This window comes from Odocoileus virginianus, chromosome 16 (genome assembly GCF_023699985.2).
Source record: "Odocoileus virginianus isolate 20LAN1187 ecotype Illinois chromosome 16, Ovbor_1.2, whole genome shotgun sequence".
Taxonomy (NCBI): Eukaryota; Metazoa; Chordata; class Mammalia; order Artiodactyla; family Cervidae; genus Odocoileus; species Odocoileus virginianus.
Genome location: NC_069689.1, coordinates 965,104 through 985,568, shown reverse-complemented (window position 1 = coordinate 985,568; position 20,465 = coordinate 965,104). Strand labels below are relative to the sequence as shown.

The following is a 20,465-nucleotide window of genomic DNA, read 5'->3' as shown; positions in this document are numbered from 1 at the left end:
GTCGGTGCGTGAGTCCGGCCCCCACGAGCTCCCGAGCGGTCGTGGGCTCACACCCGGCTTCTCTTCAGCCTTAACCTGTGCGCCGCCATCGCCGTCATGCTAGGCGCCGCTGTCCGCCGCTGCTCTGTAGCTGCAGCCGCAGTCGCCCGGGCCAGCCCTCGAAGCCTCCTGCACCCAACTCCGGCCCCCTGTCCCGCCGCCGGTAAGGCTCCCGCCTGCCGCTGTCCGCGCCCGCGTGTCCTTGCGGTGACCTGGGCCCCCGCCGCCACGCGATGGCAGGCTCTCCCAGAGGCCTAGCTCCCGCCTTGCGGGCCGGCGGCCGAACCTGGTGACCACTGGCCGTTCTCGCCGTCGCCTCGAGTTGTGGAGGACTCGAGGGCGCGCCCCCGGGGCCCCCCTCGACGCGACTTCCTGGTGCGGGCACCGCCGACCGATCAAATGTGGACCTGCTGTGGGCGCCAAGGAGGGGGCGCAGCGCACCTCCCGCGCCCACCGGACCCCTTCGGTCCCCAGGCCGTGACCGTGCCCCGGCGCTGACCCTGCGGCCACCTGACTAGGAGTGGCCACCGCCGGCCTGCAGCGCTTCGGCGAAGGTGACATTGAGCTCAGGGTAGGGGCGGGGGTGATCCCTCCGGGGTCCCCGGCCCCGCCGCCTCTAGCGTCTTCCAAGAACACGTTATACTTCCGTGTGCGACAGTTATAGTCTTTTCATCAGACCTATCTCGTTTAGCGTTTTGTGGTCACTTCACCACCACTCTGGTATTTTTAGAGACTGCAGTGCCACGTTCTAATTCTTTCACTTTTACGATAGATCGACGTGTGTAGTTATTTCCTGAGGCCTGGAAGAGGGACTGAGTTGATAGATCTTATGATAAGACTCTTATTTCGAAAATTGGATATCACAAACCCAGAAATAGGGGGTCCTGCAAGTATGGGGAAGCTTTATGTTTTTGCTTCCGGTTAGAAGCCTGATTGCGGAGTATAAGATGTTCTGCTGATTCCTGTCTCTTGTTCTGCCTTCCGGTTATGTCTGTTCCTGGAGACTATGTGTCTAGCACTTTTAATTATTTTAACTGCACTTTGATTTTGGCCCATGATGGTGGTATATGCTACATTATGAAATTTGGCCCCTAAGCAGGAATATTTAAGCGTACGAACTCAAACTCTTGCTAAGGTTAGACAAAGTGATTTATCTCCTAATCATTCTAGTTGCCCTCTTAAGCATAATTCATATACAAAAAACTTTGTTTTAGGTGTTGTCCCATAAACCTAAATATTTGCCGCAAGGAGGCAGTCATGGTTACATTCATGTCAACTACTTTCTAGCTGTGTGACCTTGGACATGTTAGTTAAACCCTAAGACTCAGTTGCCTAAGTCTAAAATTGGGATACTGTTTAATAGTTGTGAGGTTTAAATGAGATAATGTCAACTCTCAGCACCTTTCCTGGTACAAATGCTTGAAACATATTTGCTTTATTTTTACAGTGCCTTTCATTTTTGCATATTAAAGGTGAGGTTTATTATCATTATGAGACTGAAGAAATTTCATGCAATTAAAAGTCAGAAAGGCTTAAGATTCTTGGATGAGGCTATCCAAGGTCTAATGAAAGAGCTCTGGAGGGGTTAACCTGGGGAGCTTCAAGTTTGCTGTAAATAAGTAGCAACCCAAACTTCCTATTTTGTCCCACTTTGAGCCTCCACCTACCTCCACCTTGTAACAGAATTGTTTTCCAATAACTACTGAATTAGATAATTAAATATTTTGAAAAATTGCTAGATTCTCCAGCCAACCCTTAAGAGTTAAGAGTCCTCACCCCTATTCCTTACCCTGATAGGCTATGAAAAGGTGGGGAGTTTCTACTTTCTCTTTCTTGGTGGAGGGCTAAATTTAAGTAGCATTTTTTATTACCTTCCAACCTTTTCTGCACCACTCCCACATTTATAGATTTCCAGCCTTTGGGCCCCTAAACCTTGTACTTCCGTATAGCTGTCTTTGAGCTTGTTTATGTACCCTTTACATTAGTCAGTTCTTTCCATTATGCCTTAGAATCACCACCACCAAAATGCCTGTTCTTTGAGCTTTGTCAGAGCTGTTTAGTTACTGAAGGGAATTAATGAGCCACTTAATTTTTCTAAATATGTTTGCTTTAAAAAAAAAAAACTTGCTTAACAGAATGCCAAAAAGCAGTATTAGAAATAGATTTTTAGATTGTAGCCCTAGAAATGTCTCAGTTTTTTTTACAGATGCTTCCCTTTTTCTACTCTGGAACCTTTATATAAAAACACCAAGTAATTGTTTTCCAAATAGTTTATCATATAAGCCTAAAACTAGGTGGAAATGCTGTACATAGAGGTGGTGTGAGGGATATAATTTACCTAAAAATCAGAATGTTAAACATGTCCGTAACTAGAAGAATAGATCCTGCTTTACCTATGACTGGAATAAGGAATATAATGTAAACCATTGGGAGAGTGCATTTTCCTCAACCTGGGATCTGTGTATGTTCCCAGTGCTTGCTTGGTTTTCTAAATAGCTGTCTCAGGCACTGTCTTTGTTTTTTAATACCAGTTTGTAATTTGGGACTCTCAGAAGGAAGGTAAACAAATCATTGAAGGTGATCCATTGATCTCCCTGACTAGGATTTGCATTTGTTGATCATCTTTTTCACACTTAGAAAACAAAACCACAGTCATCTAGTGAAATCCATGCCCAGCAGTGAGCAAAAGAAATTCGTTATCACGAAACAATTTACTGGATGATTGGGAAGGTACACTTAATAGTTGCCTCTAGGGAGAGAATTATATACTTCATTTTTCTTGAGTAAATACTTAGAAGTGGAATTACTGTGTTTGGTAGGTGTATATTTAACTTGATAAGGAACTGCTTAACAGTTTATACTTCATTTATCTACTTGCACTTTATTCAGCTAAGGATAACTGTAGTTTTTGAAAAAGATGGTTTACAAATTTGGGGTGATGGTGGGCTGAAAGGTTGTTTTTGATATGTTGCTGCTGCTGCTGCTAAGTCGCTTCAGTTGTGTCCGACTCTGTGCGACCCCATAGACAGCAGCCCACCAGGCTCCCCCATCCCTGGGATTCTCCAGGCAAGAACACTGGAGTGGGTTGCCATTTCCTTCTCCACTGCATGAAAGTGAAAAGTGAAAGTGAAGTTGCTCAGTCGTGTCTGACTCTTAGCGACCCCATGGACTGCAGCCCACCAGGCTCCTCCGTTCATGGGATTTTCCAGGCAAGAGATCTGGAGTGGGGTGCTATTGCCTTCTCCCTTTTGATATGTTAAGCCTTTAAAATAACTAGAAATTAATACCAAGCTCTTACAATTAGAGGTGCAATTTGAAGAATGTTTTATTTCTGTGAATTATGATTTCTATAAATAGATCAATTAAGACACTTCTAGATAAGGATTAATTTAAAAAACATTGAGTACATACCTACAAGGTTACTAAGCCCTAGACAAAACATTAACGTGGCTTTCATTTTTAATTATCATACTCTGCTAAGGTAGTGGTATCTGCATTTTACAGATAAGGAATATAAAACCTGAGTTAATTAACAACAAGAGAGTGAAGAGCCTAGAAGTATCTGACCACTAGGCTCTACTGCCTCCTAAAACCCAAAGGTAAAAATTCCTCCTACCCCATTCAGAGGCTATTCAGAAGGAATTTAGATTTCTTAACTCCCAATTCACTGTCCAGTTACAAGCAGAAACTGAAAATGCAAGGCTTTTCATATGTTACTGAAAAGGGTATATTGATTGGGAGCAGACTGCTAAGGGTGTCCTGTTTTCTTGATAGTGTTATGTTTAAAAATCTCACTTCTTAGAAATCTAATAAAATTTTTTTTCTTTGAGTGTAAGTGAACTTTTTTTTTTTAATCATTAGCTGCGCTAGGTCTTCATTGCTTCTAGTGGTCTTTTTCTAGTTGTGTGAGTGAGGGCTATTCTTCACTTATGGTGCATGTGCTTATCATTGTGGTGACTTTTTAAATTATGAAAATATATGTTAGAAATTTGCTTAATAACTAGAATGGAGGGAATTCCCTGGCAGTCCAGTGGTTAGGGCTCTGTGATTCCACTGAAGGGGGCACAGGTTCCTCCCTGATCTGGAAACTAAGATCCCACATGCCACATGGCACAGCCAAAAAAACATAGAATGGACATCATTTTACTTACTTCTTGGCCGTGCAACTGAAAGGATCTTAGTTCCCCAGTCAGGGCTTGAACCCAGGCCCTGGGCAGTTGAAGCACAAAGCATTGGACCACCAGGGCATTCCCAAGAATGAACATTATTTTAAATTAGGAATTAATGCTGTTTATCATAAAAATGTATAAAGAAAATTTCTCTTTCCAAAGATAACCACTGTTAACAGTTACACACCAGCATTACGCATAAGTGAGAAAAGCATAAACATACATCTGTAGTACTTTTTGTTTTACTTTTCTGTGCTTGATAATTTTTGTGTGTGTGTGGCTGCGCTGGGTCTTAGTTGCAGTATGCAGGATCTTCATTACAACATGCGGGTTCTTAGTTGAGGCATGTGGGATCTAGTTCCCTGACCAGGAATCAAACCCAGGCCCCCTGCACTGGGAGCTCAGAGCCTTAACCACTGGACCGCCAAGGAAGTCCCTCTGTGCTTAGTTTTTTAAGATGGTTTTTCAAATCAGTACATAAGATTTGTTTCATTTGACCTGGTGAATAATTTTTCTACCATGACATGCATAGCTGATTCAACACCTAAGGCATTGAGTGAATGTAATACCACTGAACTGTACATTTAGAAATGGTTAAGATAGTAGACTTTGTGTTGTATGTATTTTAAGATACACCCAAAAAAGGAAAAAACCAGTCAAGTCCTACTTCTGTACATTGAAGTTACTGTTCTTCCTCCCCTGTAGCTGTCCAGTCACTTCGCTGCTACTCCCATGGGTCACATGAGACAGACGAGGAGTTTGATGCTCGCTGGGTGACATACTTCAATAAGCCAGATATTGATGCTTGGGAGTTGCGTAAAGGTAATTGGAACACGGGCATATGTGTCTATTTTAATACAGAATTATGAACTGCTGTGCAGTCTTCCACTACTCTGTTAAGAGTAACTACAGTTAACCCTTGAAAAACTTGGGGGTTAAGGACATTGACGCCCACTTGCACATAGAAAATCCATATACAACTTTACAGTTGGCCCTCCTGATCCACAGTTCTGTGTCCAAGGTTCTCCATATATGGATTCAGATCATGTAGTATTTATGAAAAAAATATGTGTATAAGTGGACACATAGAGTTCAAACCCATGTTTGAGGGTCAGCTGTATTTTGAAAACATGTATCATGTAGACTGGGTATTGTCATGCATCTTGCAATTAGGAAAGTTTATAGTTTCCAGAGAAAGTGTTTCCTGTAAAGCAGGGTTTTGAAGGAGGCACGATTGATGTTTTGGGCCAGACAGTTCTTGGTTGCAGGGGCTGTCCTTTGCATTGTAGGAACTTTAGCAGCTTGGTTTCTACCCACTAGATGCTGAAACCCCCACAAAGCCCCCATTGTGACAACCAGAAATGTCTCCTGAGGGAATCATCCCTGCTATAGAGATAGGCCAAGGTGAGCAAGATTTAGCAATTGTGTAGCTTTTAATAAATAGATAATTTATATAAGTAGTCATTTGGTTTTCTTCCCCTCTTGGTAATAGTTTGGGATTTTTGTTATTTTTATTCTTGGTTATGATGTATCTGTCTTGTCCTGAGTAAGTGTCCTATCAGAGTAAGCTAGAACTTGTTTATCCTAAATTTGTAAATGTGCATTTAACATGAGTAAGTAGCATTAATTATAACCAAGCTAGTAGACTGATAGATAATTTTAAGTGTAGGCGGTTTATCTCAGATGAAGAATTCATTCTCTGACTATATTCTAGCATTGCAGTCACTGGTGTCCTTTGTATTAATATTTTAAAATTAATAAAAGCCAGAAACGTAAGTCCTTCATATTTCTCCAGAGGTATGTAATGACTCCATTTTGCTGCAACTAGGGAAATTCTTACTGGATAATCTTGAGTAGAGGTAATGAAAAGAACAGTTTTGCATTCCCATTAAGAGAATCTTAAATTTTATGATGTGTCATTTTGTGCAGAGCCAAAAGTAATCATGCCCAGTATTTTCTGGTTGAGTGTTTATGACTCTGCACTAATGGTTCTCTATATCACCTTAAAGTCCTCATTTGGGCTTCATTACTTTCTCCTTAAGCATTTCCCTGTTTGTTTTTAGATTATTTTTTCAGTCAGATCTATTTTAAAGCAGTCAAAGTACATACATTGTACTAAGAGTTAAAGATGTGAGTTCGAAAAGAAGCCAGCTAATTTTGAAAATAGTGTTTGCATTTAAGATCACTTTCAAGGTTTTTATTTTTTTGGTTGTACTACATGGCTTGTAGGACCTTTGTTCTCCAATCAAGAATCAAACCCAGGCCCTGGCAGTGGAAATGCCAAGTTCTAACCATTGGACCACCAGGGAATTCCCAGTTATCTCATTTTAGAAATAATAGAGGCCCAGGGACACACTTGGTGGTCCAGTGGTTAAGACTCCACGCTTCCACTGCAAGAGGCATAGGTTTGATCCATGGAAGGGAAGTTCTGCGTGCCATATGGTAGAGCCAAAAAAAAAAAAAGAATAGCCGATCAGACAAGATCACATGTCTATGGTTCAATAAAAAAATATAGATAACTAAATTGTCACTTAAATGAGGATATTCCAGATTGATATGACCCCTCTTTTTAATTTGACAGGGATGAACACACTTGTTGGCTATGACCTGGTTCCAGAACCCAAAATCATTGATGCTGCTTTGCGGGCATGCAGACGTTTAAATGATTTTGCTAGTGCAGTTCGCATCCTAGAGGTTGTTAAGGTCAGTGAAATAACAATGCTAAAGTTATTCTGGAAGTAGGTGGACTATTGCTTAGGTATTAGCATATTCTGTACTTGTGAATTTGTTAAAATACCTGAAATTAGTTTTTATATAGTTAGAGGGAATGTACCTTGTGGTTATGTTCTCTTTGGAGAGTACTTGGGAGAATTTATTCAGGAATTTATTTTATTAGGATTTCAGCAATCCCATTTGAGAATTTATCTTAAGGAAATAATTAAGAATTGCAGTTTATCTTTGTGCTGCTTGTGATATGAAATTAAGTGTCGCCAGTGGCTTCTTAAAATGGGACTTCCCAGAGGAAAGTGAAAGTGAAGTCGTGTCCGACTCTTTGTGACCCCACAGACTGTAGCCTACCAGGCTCCATCCGTCCATGGGATTCTCCAGGCAAGAATAGTGGAGTGGGTTGCCATTTCCTTCTCCAGAGGATCTTCCCGACCCAGGGGTCGAACCCGGGTCTCCCGCATTGTAAGCAGACGCTTTACCGTCTGAGCCACCAGGGAAGCCTAAAGATGTATACTTTCCTCTTATTTGATTATAGTTTTTTAATTTTTCCATAATGAACAACTTAATGCATTGAACTTTAAATAAGAATTTTATAACTTAAAAAATACACTTAAGGAGACCTAGAATTTGTTAGAAGAATAATATAATAACTTGACACTGTCTTAGTCTATTTGACCTTCTAATATTTGTCTCTGAAGAATGTTGTGACAATATAGGTATAATTGTATATTATGTTAAGTATTCCTCAAAGCTCTCTTGCCTTGGAAATAAGTATTCTCTATGTGTAGCTCTCCACGAAAAGACTTTTATATTCTATAGGAAAGAAATGCAAGGTCTGTAAGAGGGAAAGTATGACCATACTTTATCTAAAATGGGTAAGATAATTAAGGGTTCTGTGGGCTATCAATCCATTCAACACCAGTAGTTAATTCAGTTAGGGTCTCAAATTGAGGCAAATTAAGAAACTTTTTTCGTGTTAACTTAATTATTCCTGTTGCCTGCTGGGCACATTTAATTGCCATCACAAAATTCTGTCATCACCACCTTCTTTTCCAGTAACTCAAGGCTTTAAAATGTTTTTTCTCCCTGGATTTAGTAGTCTTAGTCTTCAGGTGTCTTAACAGACTACCTTGAATAGTGCCTATGTAAGTTGCTCTCTCTTTTGAACGAATATGTTAACTTAAAAGTAGGTGACTTGTATTCTCTGCTGCTAGCCTCTGCATGTGACTGAAAGCATTTTCAGCTTCATTTTGTTGATAGAGACAGCTTTTCAGAGCTAATTGTATTTTCTTTGCCATCAGGACAAAGCAGGACCTCATAAGGAAATCTACCCCTATGTCATCCAGGAACTTAGACCAACTTTGAATGAACTGGGAATCTCCACTCCAGAGGAACTGGGCCTCGACAAAGTGTAAACCCCATGGGTAAGGTATACCTGAATAAGGAGAGAAAGGATCCAGGGAGGGGTGAGTAAGTGGCATTACAGTATTCTCAGAGAAAGACCTTTTCATGGCTTTGTTAGAGGCTGTGAGCTTAGAGAGTACCTGTGATGATTAAAGAGCTAGAATTGTTGTTTCTGGTTGTTATAATTGTTCTTTTATTGGTGTAAAGGCAAGTTAAGAAAACCTTACTTTAAAATCTATATAATATAAAATATTTCAAGGGTAAAGAATAGCCTAGGGAATAAATGTAACCATACCCAAATTTTGAGGTATTATTTTTGCCATATTTGCTTTAGTTTCTCCCTCTCCCCCAAGAAATGAGAGGTTTCACATAGAGTTGAAGCCCTCTCTGTGCCTTTTTCCTAATTCCAGCTCTTTAACCTCTCCTCAATTAAGGTAATCTACTACATACCAGGTATTCATCATGCATGCTTTTATACATCTTTATTTTTAACAGCAGGGTTTTATTAATTTGTGCTTCTGTTTTTGTATGCCCAAGTTGAAATATAATAGGTAATATTCATTGATAATACAAACTTGATACCTTGTGGAAAATTCAGACTAGGTAATAAAACCAGCCACAAGATTGCCGGGTAGTGAGCAGTATGCAGAAAATGCTTTGTAAAACAAAAAAATACATAAGTAATAACTCTTTATGTTTATTTTATTTAACAAACACATATAGTGTATATAACTCTTATTATGTGTGAGGTACTGTTTTATGTGCTTTATAAACTCATTTAATCCTCATGAACAGTCCTGTGAAGTACTTACTATTATTACACTTATTCCCATTTTACTATTTTACTGATGAGGAAAACAAGGCACCTTGTCCAAAGTCATACAAGTAGTAGAGGAACCCACATTTAAACCAAGGCAGTCTGGCTCCAGGGTCCATAGTTTTTACTATGCCACACTCCTTTGTACGCATTGCAGTACTAAAGCATTTACTAAGGCCACAGTCTTACTTCTCAGAGGTAAATAATGAGGCTTAAACAGAAGGTTTGTTTCCTAAGAGTAAGAAGAAGATTATTTTTAAAAGGTGGGACTAAGCTATCTTATAAAAGTTTCAATAAAGGTGGACCCAAAATTATTTAAAGAGCTAATATCAGATCCTCACAAGATAAAGAACCAGTGAGCATGGTTAGGATACCATTAGTGAACACCTAATTTCACACTCTAAAATTCTTAAACTCAAAGAATACCTACATTCAATTTTCCTACCACAAACTGAGCAGAAAATGCCTGAGGTTTTGAATTCAATTTTGAGATCTCTTTTTACAGCTTGCTTTGAAAGAAGAGTCTTAATTTTATCTTTGTCCATCTCTGTATCACCACCGTCTCTTCTTCCTCCCTGAAGCCAGATAGCAAGTCTTTGTGAAATGTGAAAAGGCTTTCATTTATCAAGTATTATTCCAAGGAGTCCAGAAGATCTTTGTTATATAGGATATTTTCTAGCTGTAGGAACACTGTATTTCTTTTACTTAAAAATTCTTAAGAGGGCAGCTCCCCAGTACTTTTCTGATTAGAAAAGAATACTACCTCAATAATTACCAGGTGGATAACAACAAAAAAAAGCCAAACAGCTAGTATCTGGTGTGTTGATTTCAGGCAGGATTAAGAAAGAGCAGAAGAGACTACACAGAGAGTTCCTTGGGCTGTTGCTCTAGAGGTTATTTTTAGTAAGATTTCTGTCTTTATTTTCCAGCTAATTTTTCATGTTTTCTTTTACAGATGGGCTTCCCAAGGACTTATTGATAATGCTACTTGATTGTAAACAGTCACCTGGAAATACTGATGATAACATATTACCTTATTCGAACAAGTTTTCCTTTGTTGAGTACCAAACCATGTAATGTAACTTGGACTTTAATAAAAGGGAAATGAGTTTGAACTGAAATTAGGTATTTCATGTGTTTGCATTGAAAGGCAAGGGGGGGAAAAACTACTATAGGGTCATTGGTTTCACTGTTTGGTTGCCACATTATGTGCTGAGAGAACTGCTTCAGTTCTCTGGAAACCATCCAGCATGAGTCAGCTACATTCACATATTTGGGTGCACTTGCTGGTAAATTAGCTAGAATTTTTTTTTAAGTAATTTTATATAGAATTTTTTAAAAAATTATTTACTTGGGTATGCAAGGCCTTCATTGCTGTGTGCGGGGTTTCTCTAGTTGCAGCAAGCAGAGGCTTTTCTCTTGTTGTGGAGCTCAGGCTTTAGGAGCTCCGGCGTTAGGTGCTCCAGCCTTGGGCGCTCAGGCCTTAGGCACTCCGGCCTTAGGAGCTCAGGCCTTAGTAGTTGCAGCATGCTGGCTCAGTGGTTGTGGTGCACGGGCTTAACTGCCCCCACACAGTGTGGGGTCGTCCCAGACCAGGGGTCGAACCTGTGGCCCCTGCCCTGCAGGTAGATTCTTAACCACTGAACCACCAGGGAAGTCCAGTGTAGAATTTTCTTGTTGACAGGGCCAGCAAGTACTCTGGGCTTAGAGGGTTGGCTGTCTGTGGGTACAGACCAAATTGTGTGCCTTCCCAAGAATGGGTGAAATAAAGTTTTTAAAGTAGTCATTGAGATAATCTTTAGGATGTGCTCTGTAGAAGCCAGCCCCTTAGTGCTTCTCATCTTCCCTACCTCTTCTTCCCTAGCAGTACAGTATTAGCCTTGGACATCAAAGAATTTGCTGTGGTAGATTTGGAGGCTTTCTGCTTAAAGAACTGAGTAAATGGGTTTACTTCTTGAGAATACAATGCACAAGCCTGTCTGTCTTTGTTGTTGTTGTTTGGTCACTGAGTCGTGTCTGACTCTCTGCGACACCGTGGACTGTAGTTCACCAGGCCCCTCTGTCCATGGGATTTCCTAGGCCAGAATACTGGAGTGGGTTGCCATCGCCTTCTCCAGGGGATCTTCCTGACCCAGGGATCAAACCTGAGTGTCCTGCATTGGCAGGCAGATTCTTTACCACTGAACCACCAGGGAAGCTTTGTCTTACTTTAGATGCCCCATAATACTGGAAGCCAGCTGCTGGATAAAGAGGTTCTAGGTTTGAGCGACTTCTAGTACAGCCAGTTTGACTGCTCCATCAGGTGAACTAGATTAATATTAGGTTGAAATTTTGATGTCGTCTCTCCTAAAGCTATGTAAGGAAATGTTAGTAAAATCAGTTTGGGGGAACTTCCCTGGTGGTCCAGTGGTTAAGACTCTGTGCTTCCACTGCAGGGGACACAGATTCAATCTCCGGTCTGCTCAGTCCAGGATCTAAGATCCTGCATGCTGTGCAGTGCAGCCAAAAAAAGGAAAAAAGTACAATCAGTTTTGATAAGGTTTAATACAAATGACCTTTTATGAAAGTCTGATTCCCTACAAGATCCTTCTTTCCCCCTTTTTTAAGAAGTAGAGATGTGAAATAAACTAACAGTATTTATGGTCGTCTTCTTTAGATGGTGCTAGAATAGGAGAGGGAGAAGGCAATGGCACCCCACTCCAGTACTCTTGCCTGGAAAATCTCACAGACGGTGGAGCCTGGTGGGCTGCAGTCCATGGGATCGCTAAGAGTCGGACATGACTGAGCGACTTCCCTTTCACTTTTCACTTTCATGCACTGGGGAAGGAAATGGCAACCCACTCCAATGTTCTTGCCTGGAGAATCCCAGGGATAAGGGAGCCTGGTGGGCTTCCGTCTATGGGGTCGCACAGAGTTGGACACAACTGAAGCAACTTAGCAGCAGCAGAATAGGAGAGACACAACTTGATGATAGGTAGGGCTTCTATCCTAACAGAATGGGATCTAGCTTTATCTTATCTACTTTTCTTATCTTTATCTACTTTCTGTTTTGAAAATTTTCAAAGCAGTTAATGGTTTGCTACATTTGTTTTGTCCTAGTTTATGTACACTTTTCCCTCAGTCATTTGAAAGTGAGTTGCAGACATGACATTTTAACCCTGAATACTTAAGCAACATCTAAGAAAGAAAAATTTCTCCTCCTAAGTAACCACAGTACCATTAATATGCTTCAAGAACTTTGGCATAAAATACATACAATTCATTTTTCTGAAGAGTCCAGGCCAGTTGGGGTGGAATAGAATGTTCTGCATCTGCATCTTCCTGGTTGTTCATTAAAATCTAGTTAAACAGGACTTCCCTAGTGGTCCAGTGGTTAAGAATCTACCTTGTAATCAGTGCAAGGGACGTGGGTTCGGTACTTGGTTGGGGAGTTAAGATCTAGCATGCCATGGAGCAACTAAACTACATTGAGCCCCATAGACTCATGGGCCACAGCAAAAGATCCCACGTGCTGCTACTAAGACCAGATGCAGCCAATTAAGTATTTTTCTTTTTTAAATCCAGTTAAACATTTTTGACAATGCAGTAGTGTCCCCCACCCCGCCCTGTATATGCAGTTTTGCTTTCTGCAGTTTGTTACTCATTGTCGACCACAGTCTGAAAATATTTAATGGAACATTTCAGAAATAACATAAGTTTTACATTGAACACTGCTCTGAGTAATGTAATGAGATCTCTCACCTTCCCTCTCCATCCCACTAGTCACTTAGAAGCTGTCTTAGTTGTCAGATTGATGGTCATGGTATCATGGTGCCTGTGTTCAAGAAATTTTACTTATAATAATATCCCCAAAGTACAAGAGTAGTAATACTGCCAGTTTGCATATGCCAAAGAGATCCTATGAAGTGCTTCCTTTTAAGAAAAGAAAAAAACATCCTGTGCTGAGGTAGCTAAGATCTAGACTAAGAACTCTTTAGTCCGTGATATTGTGAAGAAGGAAAAAAAATTGTGTGCTAGTTTTGATGTTGAACCTCAAACTGCAAGAGTTTAAGCCACAGTGAGAGATTAGTGCTTAGTTAAGATGGAAAAGGCATTAAATTAATAGGATAAGATATTTTAAGTGAGAGAGAGACCATGTTCACATAACTTAAGTTGTTATTGTTACTGTGCCTAATTTATAAATTAAACTTTATCATAGGTATGTATAGGAAAAAACATAGTTTTTATAAGGTTTGGTACTATCCACAGTTTTAGGCATCCACTAGGGGTCCTGGAATGAATTCCGCATGGATAAGGGAGTACTATATAGATGATGTGAAATTCCAATTGTATCCCCTCAAGAAGGATATTATGTTAGTATGTCCTAGCATTTTTTTTTTATTACATTTACTCATCAGCTGATGGAAGGTAATACAATGTAGCAATAGGGTGGGTTTGTATTCAGACCTATGTTCAAATCTGATTTTACTATATAGCAGTTATATGACTATGGATAAGTTATGGATAAGCACCTTCCTGTGCTTCTGTTTTATGATCTGAAAATGGAAGCAACTTGCAGGCTTATAAGAGTTTAGTAAGATTAGGTCTTATTACAGTCATTTTTATAATCATAGTACTTGGGGAAATGGTTTAAGCCTAGCCATTCTTTCCTAAGTTTTGCTAGCTACCAGTGCAGTTTCTCCTGTTTGTTCAGATGCCAGGGCGCTTGTCCTTAGCAGCAAGTGGAGTCCATCTTTGTGTTTTGAAAAGGCAAGTTCATTTGGCCCAATTTCACATCATTTTCCTAAGTTTGGAAAGTTCATTCAAAACAAAAGTGATGATGATTCTGTGCCAGCTTTGGCTCTCCACAGTGGTGGTCATGCTTTTACTCATGACTAGCTTTCTGCCCAGCATTTTAATTCTAAAAATATCATGTTAGTGGGACTTCCCTGATGGTCCAGTGGCTAAGCTTCTGAGCTCCCAATTCAGGGGGTCCAGATTTGATCCCTGGTCAGGGAACTAGACCGCATATGCAACTAACAGTTTGCATGCTGCAACTAAAGATCCAGCATGCCACAACGAATATTAAAAGATCCTGTGTGCTGCAACTAAGAACCAGTGCAGCCAAATAAATAAATCAATAAATGTTTTTAAGAAGAAAAAGCAGTGTCCCTGGTGGTCCGCTAGTTTTAAGAATCTGCTTTGCAATGCAGGGGACACAAGTTCAATCTCTGGTCCAGAAGGACCCCACATGCTGTGGGCAGCTGGGCCTGTGTGGCCCAGCTATTGAGCCGGTGCTCTGGAGCCCGCAGGCTGCAGCTGCTGAAGACCACATGCCCTAGAGCTTGTGCTCTGCTAGAAGAGACGCCACCACAACAAGCCCATGCACCACAGCTAGAGAGTAGCCCCTGCTCTCTGCAAATAGAGAAAACAAGATTTTTAAAAAAGTGTAAGTATGTTAGAGCAAGTATTAAGCTTTGGAAGTAGATTCTGAAAATTTGGAGAATGTCATTTGTATCTGTGCTAGGGCTGCCAAATCATAATACCACAGGCTTAACAGAAGTTTGGGAGTTCGCTGGTGGTCTAGTGGTTGAGATTCAGCACTTTCACTGCTGTGACTCAGGTTTGGTCCCTGGTTGGGAAACAGATCCCATAAGCTGTGTGGCTGAAAAACAAAAACAAAATTTATTTTCTCACAGTTCTGGAGGCTGGAATTCCAAGATCAAGGTGCCAACAGTGTTGGTTTCTGATGAGTTCCATCTGCCTGGCTTGAAGATAGCTGCCTTCTCTCAGGGTCCTCAAAAGCCCTTTTTCTTTGTGTGTATACATTGGTATCTCTCCTTTTTTAACCATGCTGTGCAGCATGCAAGATCTTAGTTCTGCAACTAGGAATTGAACTCATACCCCCTTCAGTGGAAACAGAGTCCTAACCACTAGACTGCCAGGGAATTCCTGGTGTCTCTTTTATAATGACATCGGGATTAAAGCTCAACCCATATGACCTCATTTAACCTTAATCACCCCCCTTTTAAGCTTTAGCTCCAAAATAAAGGCACCCTAGGGTTTAGGGCTTCAACATACAAATTTGGGTGGGTGGGGGCACAATTTGGTCCATACATTAAAGACATACATCTGACCGATATAAAAAGAGGTCAGGCTTTTGAGGCAGATAAGGATTCAATTCTTACCTATAAACTTTGCAGCCTGTTCAGCAAGTCAGGCAGTCCCTGCAGCTCTCACTTTATACATATGTGAAGTAGGTACGGCAGTACCACATGAGGATGCTATGAGGATTGGCAAATATCTTCCCTAGAGGGAGATGACATGCATTAATGTGGGGATTAAGGTGAGGCTGGTGACCTGAAAACCCAGAAAGACCTGAAGATTCATAGCCTCCATCCATCAGTTACCTGTGCCCTACCAATAGTAGAAAAGATCAAAGGCTAACGTCCGAAACCTGCTGAGATAGGAAAAAAGAGCCTCAGAAAGAGTAGCAGAATAAAAAAGTCACCCCTGTGAATACAGATGCAAAACATCCTCAACAAAATAGTAGGAAACAATTCAACAATATATTTGAAAAGATCATACAACATTATCAAGTGGGATTTATTTCAGGAATGCAAAGATGGTTCAGTATCCACGAATCAATACCCACAAATCAATCAACAGAATACAGAAAAGTCCCTACATATGAACCTTGAAGTTGCACACTTTCAAAGATGCAAACATGCAGTCGCATGGCCAGTCAGTAAATTACTTCACATGTCTGGCATTCTTTTCAAGGTACGGTATTGTAAAATGTTTGTGTGTGTGTGTGTGTGTTTATGTATTATTTGTGTGAAAAGTATTATAAACCTGTGTAGCAGTCCGCAACCTTTTTGGCACCAGGGACCAGTTTTATGGAAGACAATTTTTTCATGAACTGGGAGTGGAGGGGTGGTTTTTGGAATGATTCAGGTGCATTACATTTATTTCTGTTATTATATCAGCTCCACCTCAGATCATCAGGCATTAGATCCTGGAGATTAGGGACCCCTGTATTACAGTACAGTATTATATAGCCAAGTGTGCTAGTTGGGGACCTAGGCTAACTTTGTTGGACTTATGAACAGATTGTGCTTACAAAAGCATTCTCAGAACAGAATTCGTTCATATGTAGGGGACTTACTGTACATCACATTAACATAATAAAGGATGAAAACTGCATGATCATCTATAGATGCAGAAAAGTCATAGGACAAAATTCAACATCCCCCTTGAAAATTTCAACATTCACTTATGATTAAAAAACAAAAATAAGTGGGTATAGAGGAAATGTACCTCAACATAATAAAAGCCATGTATGATAAGTTCATAGTTAATATCATACCCAATAATGAAAGCTAAAAGCTGTCTTCTAATATCAGGAACAAGACAAGGATGCCTACACTCATCACCTTTATTCAACATAGTATTGGAAGCCCTAGTCAGAGCAGTTAGGCAAGAAAAATAAAAGGCACCCAGAAGGAAGAAGTGAAACTGTCACTATTTGCAAATGACATATATAGAAAACCTGAAAGACTCCATCAAAGAAAGTATAGAACTAATGAACAAATTCTGTAAAGTAGCAGGATACAAAATCAATATACAAAATTTTGTGTCAGTTCAGTTCAGTTGCTCAGTCATGTCTGATTCTTTGTGACCCCATGGACGCCATGCTTCCCTGTCCTTCACTATCTCCCGAGTTTGTTCAAACTCATGTCCATCAAGTCAGTGATGCCATCCAACCATCTTATCCTCTGTCGTCCCCTTCTCCTCCTGCCTTCAATCTTTCCCAGCATCAGGGTCTTTTCCAACGAGTCAGTTCTTCGCATTGGGTGGGCAAAATACTGGAGCTTCAGATCCCAAATCGGTCCCTCCAAAAAATATTCAGGATTGATTTCCTTTAGGATTGACTGGTTTGATCTCCTTGAAATCCAAGGGACTCTCAAGAGTCTTCTCCAACATCACAGTTCAAAAGCATTGAACTGTTCTTCGGCATTCAGCCTTCTTTATAGTCCAACTCTCACAGCCATACATGACTACTGGAAAAAACATAGCTTTGACTAGACAGACCTTTGTCAGCAAAGTAATATCTCTGCTTTTTAATGTGCTATCTAGGTTGGTCAGAGCTTTTCTTCCAAGGAGCAAATATCTTTTAATTTCATGGCTGCAGTCACCATCTGCCATGATTTTGGAGCTCAAGAAAATAAAGTCTGTCACTGTTTCCATTGTTTCCCCATCTATTTGCCATGTAGTGATGGAACTGGATGCCATGATCTTTGAATGCTGAGTTTTAAGCCAGCTTTTTCACTCTCCTCTTGCACTTTCATCAAGAGGCTTTTTAGTTCCTCTTTGCTTTCTGCCATAAGGGTGATATCATCTGCACAAGAAAAAAAACCCCAACTTTGTATACAAAAAAAAAAAAACCCCAACTATCAGAGAAATTAAGAAAACCTAATTTACAACTGCATCAAAGAGAATAAAATCCTAGAAATAAATTCAACCAAGGAGGTAAAAGACCTATACACTGAAAACAAAGATGTTGATGAAAGAATTTGAATAAAACAAAAATAAATGGAAAGATATTCCAAATTCATGGATTGAAAGAATCAATATTGTAAAATGTTGTAATACCCAAAACAACCTACAGATTCAATTCTATCCCTATCAAAATTACAATGGCATTTTTCACAGAAATAGAATGAAGAGTCCTAAAATTTGTGTGGAACCACAAAAGATCCCAAACAGCTTAAGCAATCTCGAGAAAGAAGAACAAAGCTGGAGACATCATGTGCCTTGATTTCAACTATATTGCAAGGCTATAATAATCAAAACAGAATGGTATTGGTAAACAAAACCAGACACAATCCCAGATCAATGGGGGACAGAAAACAGAGCCCAGAAACAAATCCACACATGTATGGTCAATTAATTTACAACAAAGAAGGCAAGAATATGCAATGGAGAAAGGAAAATCTGTTCAGTAAATGGTTTTGAGAAAACTGAACAATGACACCCAGAAAAATAAAACTTGACTATCTTCCATTATACACAAAAATTAACTAAAAATTGATCAAAGAGTTAAATGTAAGACCTGAAACCATAAAACTCCTAGGAGAAATCATAGGTGGTAAGCTTGACATTCACCTTGGTGATGATTTTTTTATTTAATACCAAAAACAAAGGCAACAAAAACCAATATAAACAAGTGGGATTACATCAAACTAAAAGCTTCTGCATAGCAACAGAAACCAACAAAATTAAAAGGTAACCTACTGAATGGGAGAAAATATTTGCAAATCATTTATCTGGTAAGGAGTTAATATCTAAAATTCCAATTTAAACATGGGCAGAGGATCTCAATGGATATTTTTTCAAAGAAGGCATACTTACAAGATGACTTACAAGCTCAAGAAAAAATGAACAAAATCACTAACCATCAAGGCAATGCAAATTAAAACCACAATAAGATAATCACCTTACCTGTCAGAATGGTTACTGTCCAAATGACCAGATAATATTGGCAAGGATGTAGAGACTAGGGAGCCCTAGTGCACTCCGTGGGAATGTAAACTGGTACAGCTGCTATGGAAAATAGTATGGAGGTTCCTCAAAAAATTAAAAATAGAACTACCATATTATTCAATAATTCCAGTTCTGGGAATTTAACTGAAGACAACAAAAACACTAATTTGAAAAGATAAACACACCCTAATGTTAGTAGCAGCACTGTTTACAAAAGCCAAGACATGGAAACCTCAGTGTCCACTGGACAAATGGATAAAGAAAAGTGTGGTATATACACACGATGGAATATTACTCAGTCACAAAAGTGGAAATCCTGCCATCTGAAACAACATGGACCTTAAGGGAATTATACCAAGTGAAATAAGAGACAGAAAAACAAACACTGTATCAGCGGGTGAGTGGTAGTCACTCAGTCGTGTCTTGACTCTTTGTGAACCCGTGAACTGTAGCCCGCCAGGCTCCTCTGTCCATGGAATTCTCCAGGCAAGTATACTGGAGTGGGTTGCCATTTCTTCTTTCATTTATATTTGGAATCTAAGAAACAAAAAGTATCAAGCTCACAGTACAAAGAATAGATCAGTGGTTGCCAGGGTGGGTAGTTGAGGGGTGGGCAAAATGGGTGAAAGGGATCAAAAGGGACAGAATTACAGTTATAAAATGTCATGATGAGGTAATGTACTGCATGGTGACTATAGTTAATACTGTATTGCATATTTGAAAGCTGCTAAGAGAAATAGATTTAAGGGACTAGATCTGACAGAGAGCCTGATGAACTATGGACGGAGGTTCGTGACATTGTACAGGAGACAGGGATCAAGACCATCCCTATGGAAAAGAAATGCAAAAAGGCAAAATGGTTGTCTGAGAAGGACTTACAAATAGTTGTGGAAAGAAGAGAAGTGAAAAGCAAAGGAGAAAAGGAAAGATATTCCCATTTGAATACAGAGTTCCAAAGAATAGCCAGGAGAGATAAGAAAGCCTTCCTCAGTGATCAGTGCAAAGAAATAGAGGAAAACAACAGAATGGGAAAGACTAGAGATCTCTTCAAAAAAATTAGAGATACCAAGGGAACATTTCATGCAAAGATGGGTTCGATAAAGGACAGAAATGGTAACAGAAGCAGAAGATATTAAGAAGAGGTGGCAAGAATACACAGAAGAACTGTACAAAAAAGATCTTCACGACTCAGATAATCACAGTGGTGTGATCACTCACCTAGAGCCAGACATCCTGGAATGTGAAGTCAAGTGGGCCTTAGGAAGCATCACTACGAACAAAGCTAGTGGAGGTGATGGAATTCCAGTTGAGCTATTTCAAATCCTGAATGATGATGCTGTGAAAGTGTTGCACTCAATATGCCAGCAAATTTGGAAAACTCACCAGTGGCCACAGGACTGGAAAAGGTCAGTTTTCATTCCAATCCCTAAGAAAGGCAATCCCAAAGAATGCTCAAACTACCGCACAATTGCACTCATCTCACACACTAGTAAAGTAATGCTCAAAATTCTCCAAGCCAGGCGTCAGCAATACGTGAACTGTGAACTTCCAGATGTTCAAGCTGGTTTTAGAAAAGGCAGAGGAACCAGAGATCAAATTGCCAACATCCACTGGATCATCGAAAAAGCAAGAGTTCCAGAAAAACATCTATTTCTGCTTTATTGACTATGCCAAAGCCTTTGACTATGTGGATCACAATAAACTGTGGAAAATTCTGAAAGAGATGGGAATACCAGACCACCTGACCTGCCTCTTGAGAAACCTGTATGCAGGTCAGGAAGCAA

General features: G+C 40.0%; 1 protein-coding gene across 2 annotated transcripts; it reads left to right on the top strand.

Moving 5' to 3' along the window:
- Positions 1–10,277, top strand: COX5A (cytochrome c oxidase subunit 5A). 2 transcript variants are annotated; one of them, XR_011491664.1, is made up of 5 exons: positions 1–202; positions 4,914–5,030; positions 6,790–6,911; positions 8,237–8,401; positions 10,112–10,277. XR_011491664.1 is itself a non-coding variant. In XM_070477569.1 (5 exons), the coding sequence occupies exons 1-4, from the start codon at positions 97–99 to the stop codon at positions 8,348–8,350; spliced, it is 459 nt and encodes a 152-aa protein (XP_070333670.1). In that variant the 5' UTR covers positions 2–96; the 3' UTR covers positions 8,351–8,359; positions 10,112–10,277. The 2 variants fall into 2 exon arrangements, 1 of the variants encoding a protein (XP_070333670.1); XM_070477569.1 differs by having other exon boundaries at positions 2–202; positions 8,237–8,359.
- Positions 10,278–20,465: the final 10,188 nt, after the last annotated feature.

Coding starts and splice junctions, on each gene's coding strand:
- COX5A (XM_070477569.1), top strand. CDS start 97: ATGCTAGGCGCCGCTGTCCGCCGCTGCTCTGTAGCTGCAGCCGCAGTC. Junction 5,031..6,789: donor TGCTTGGGAGTTGCGTAAAG/GTAATTGGAACA, acceptor TTAATTTGACAG/GGATGAACACACTTGTTGGC. Junction 6,912..8,236: donor GCATCCTAGAGGTTGTTAAG/GTCAGTGAAATA, acceptor CTTTGCCATCAG/GACAAAGCAGGACCTCATAA.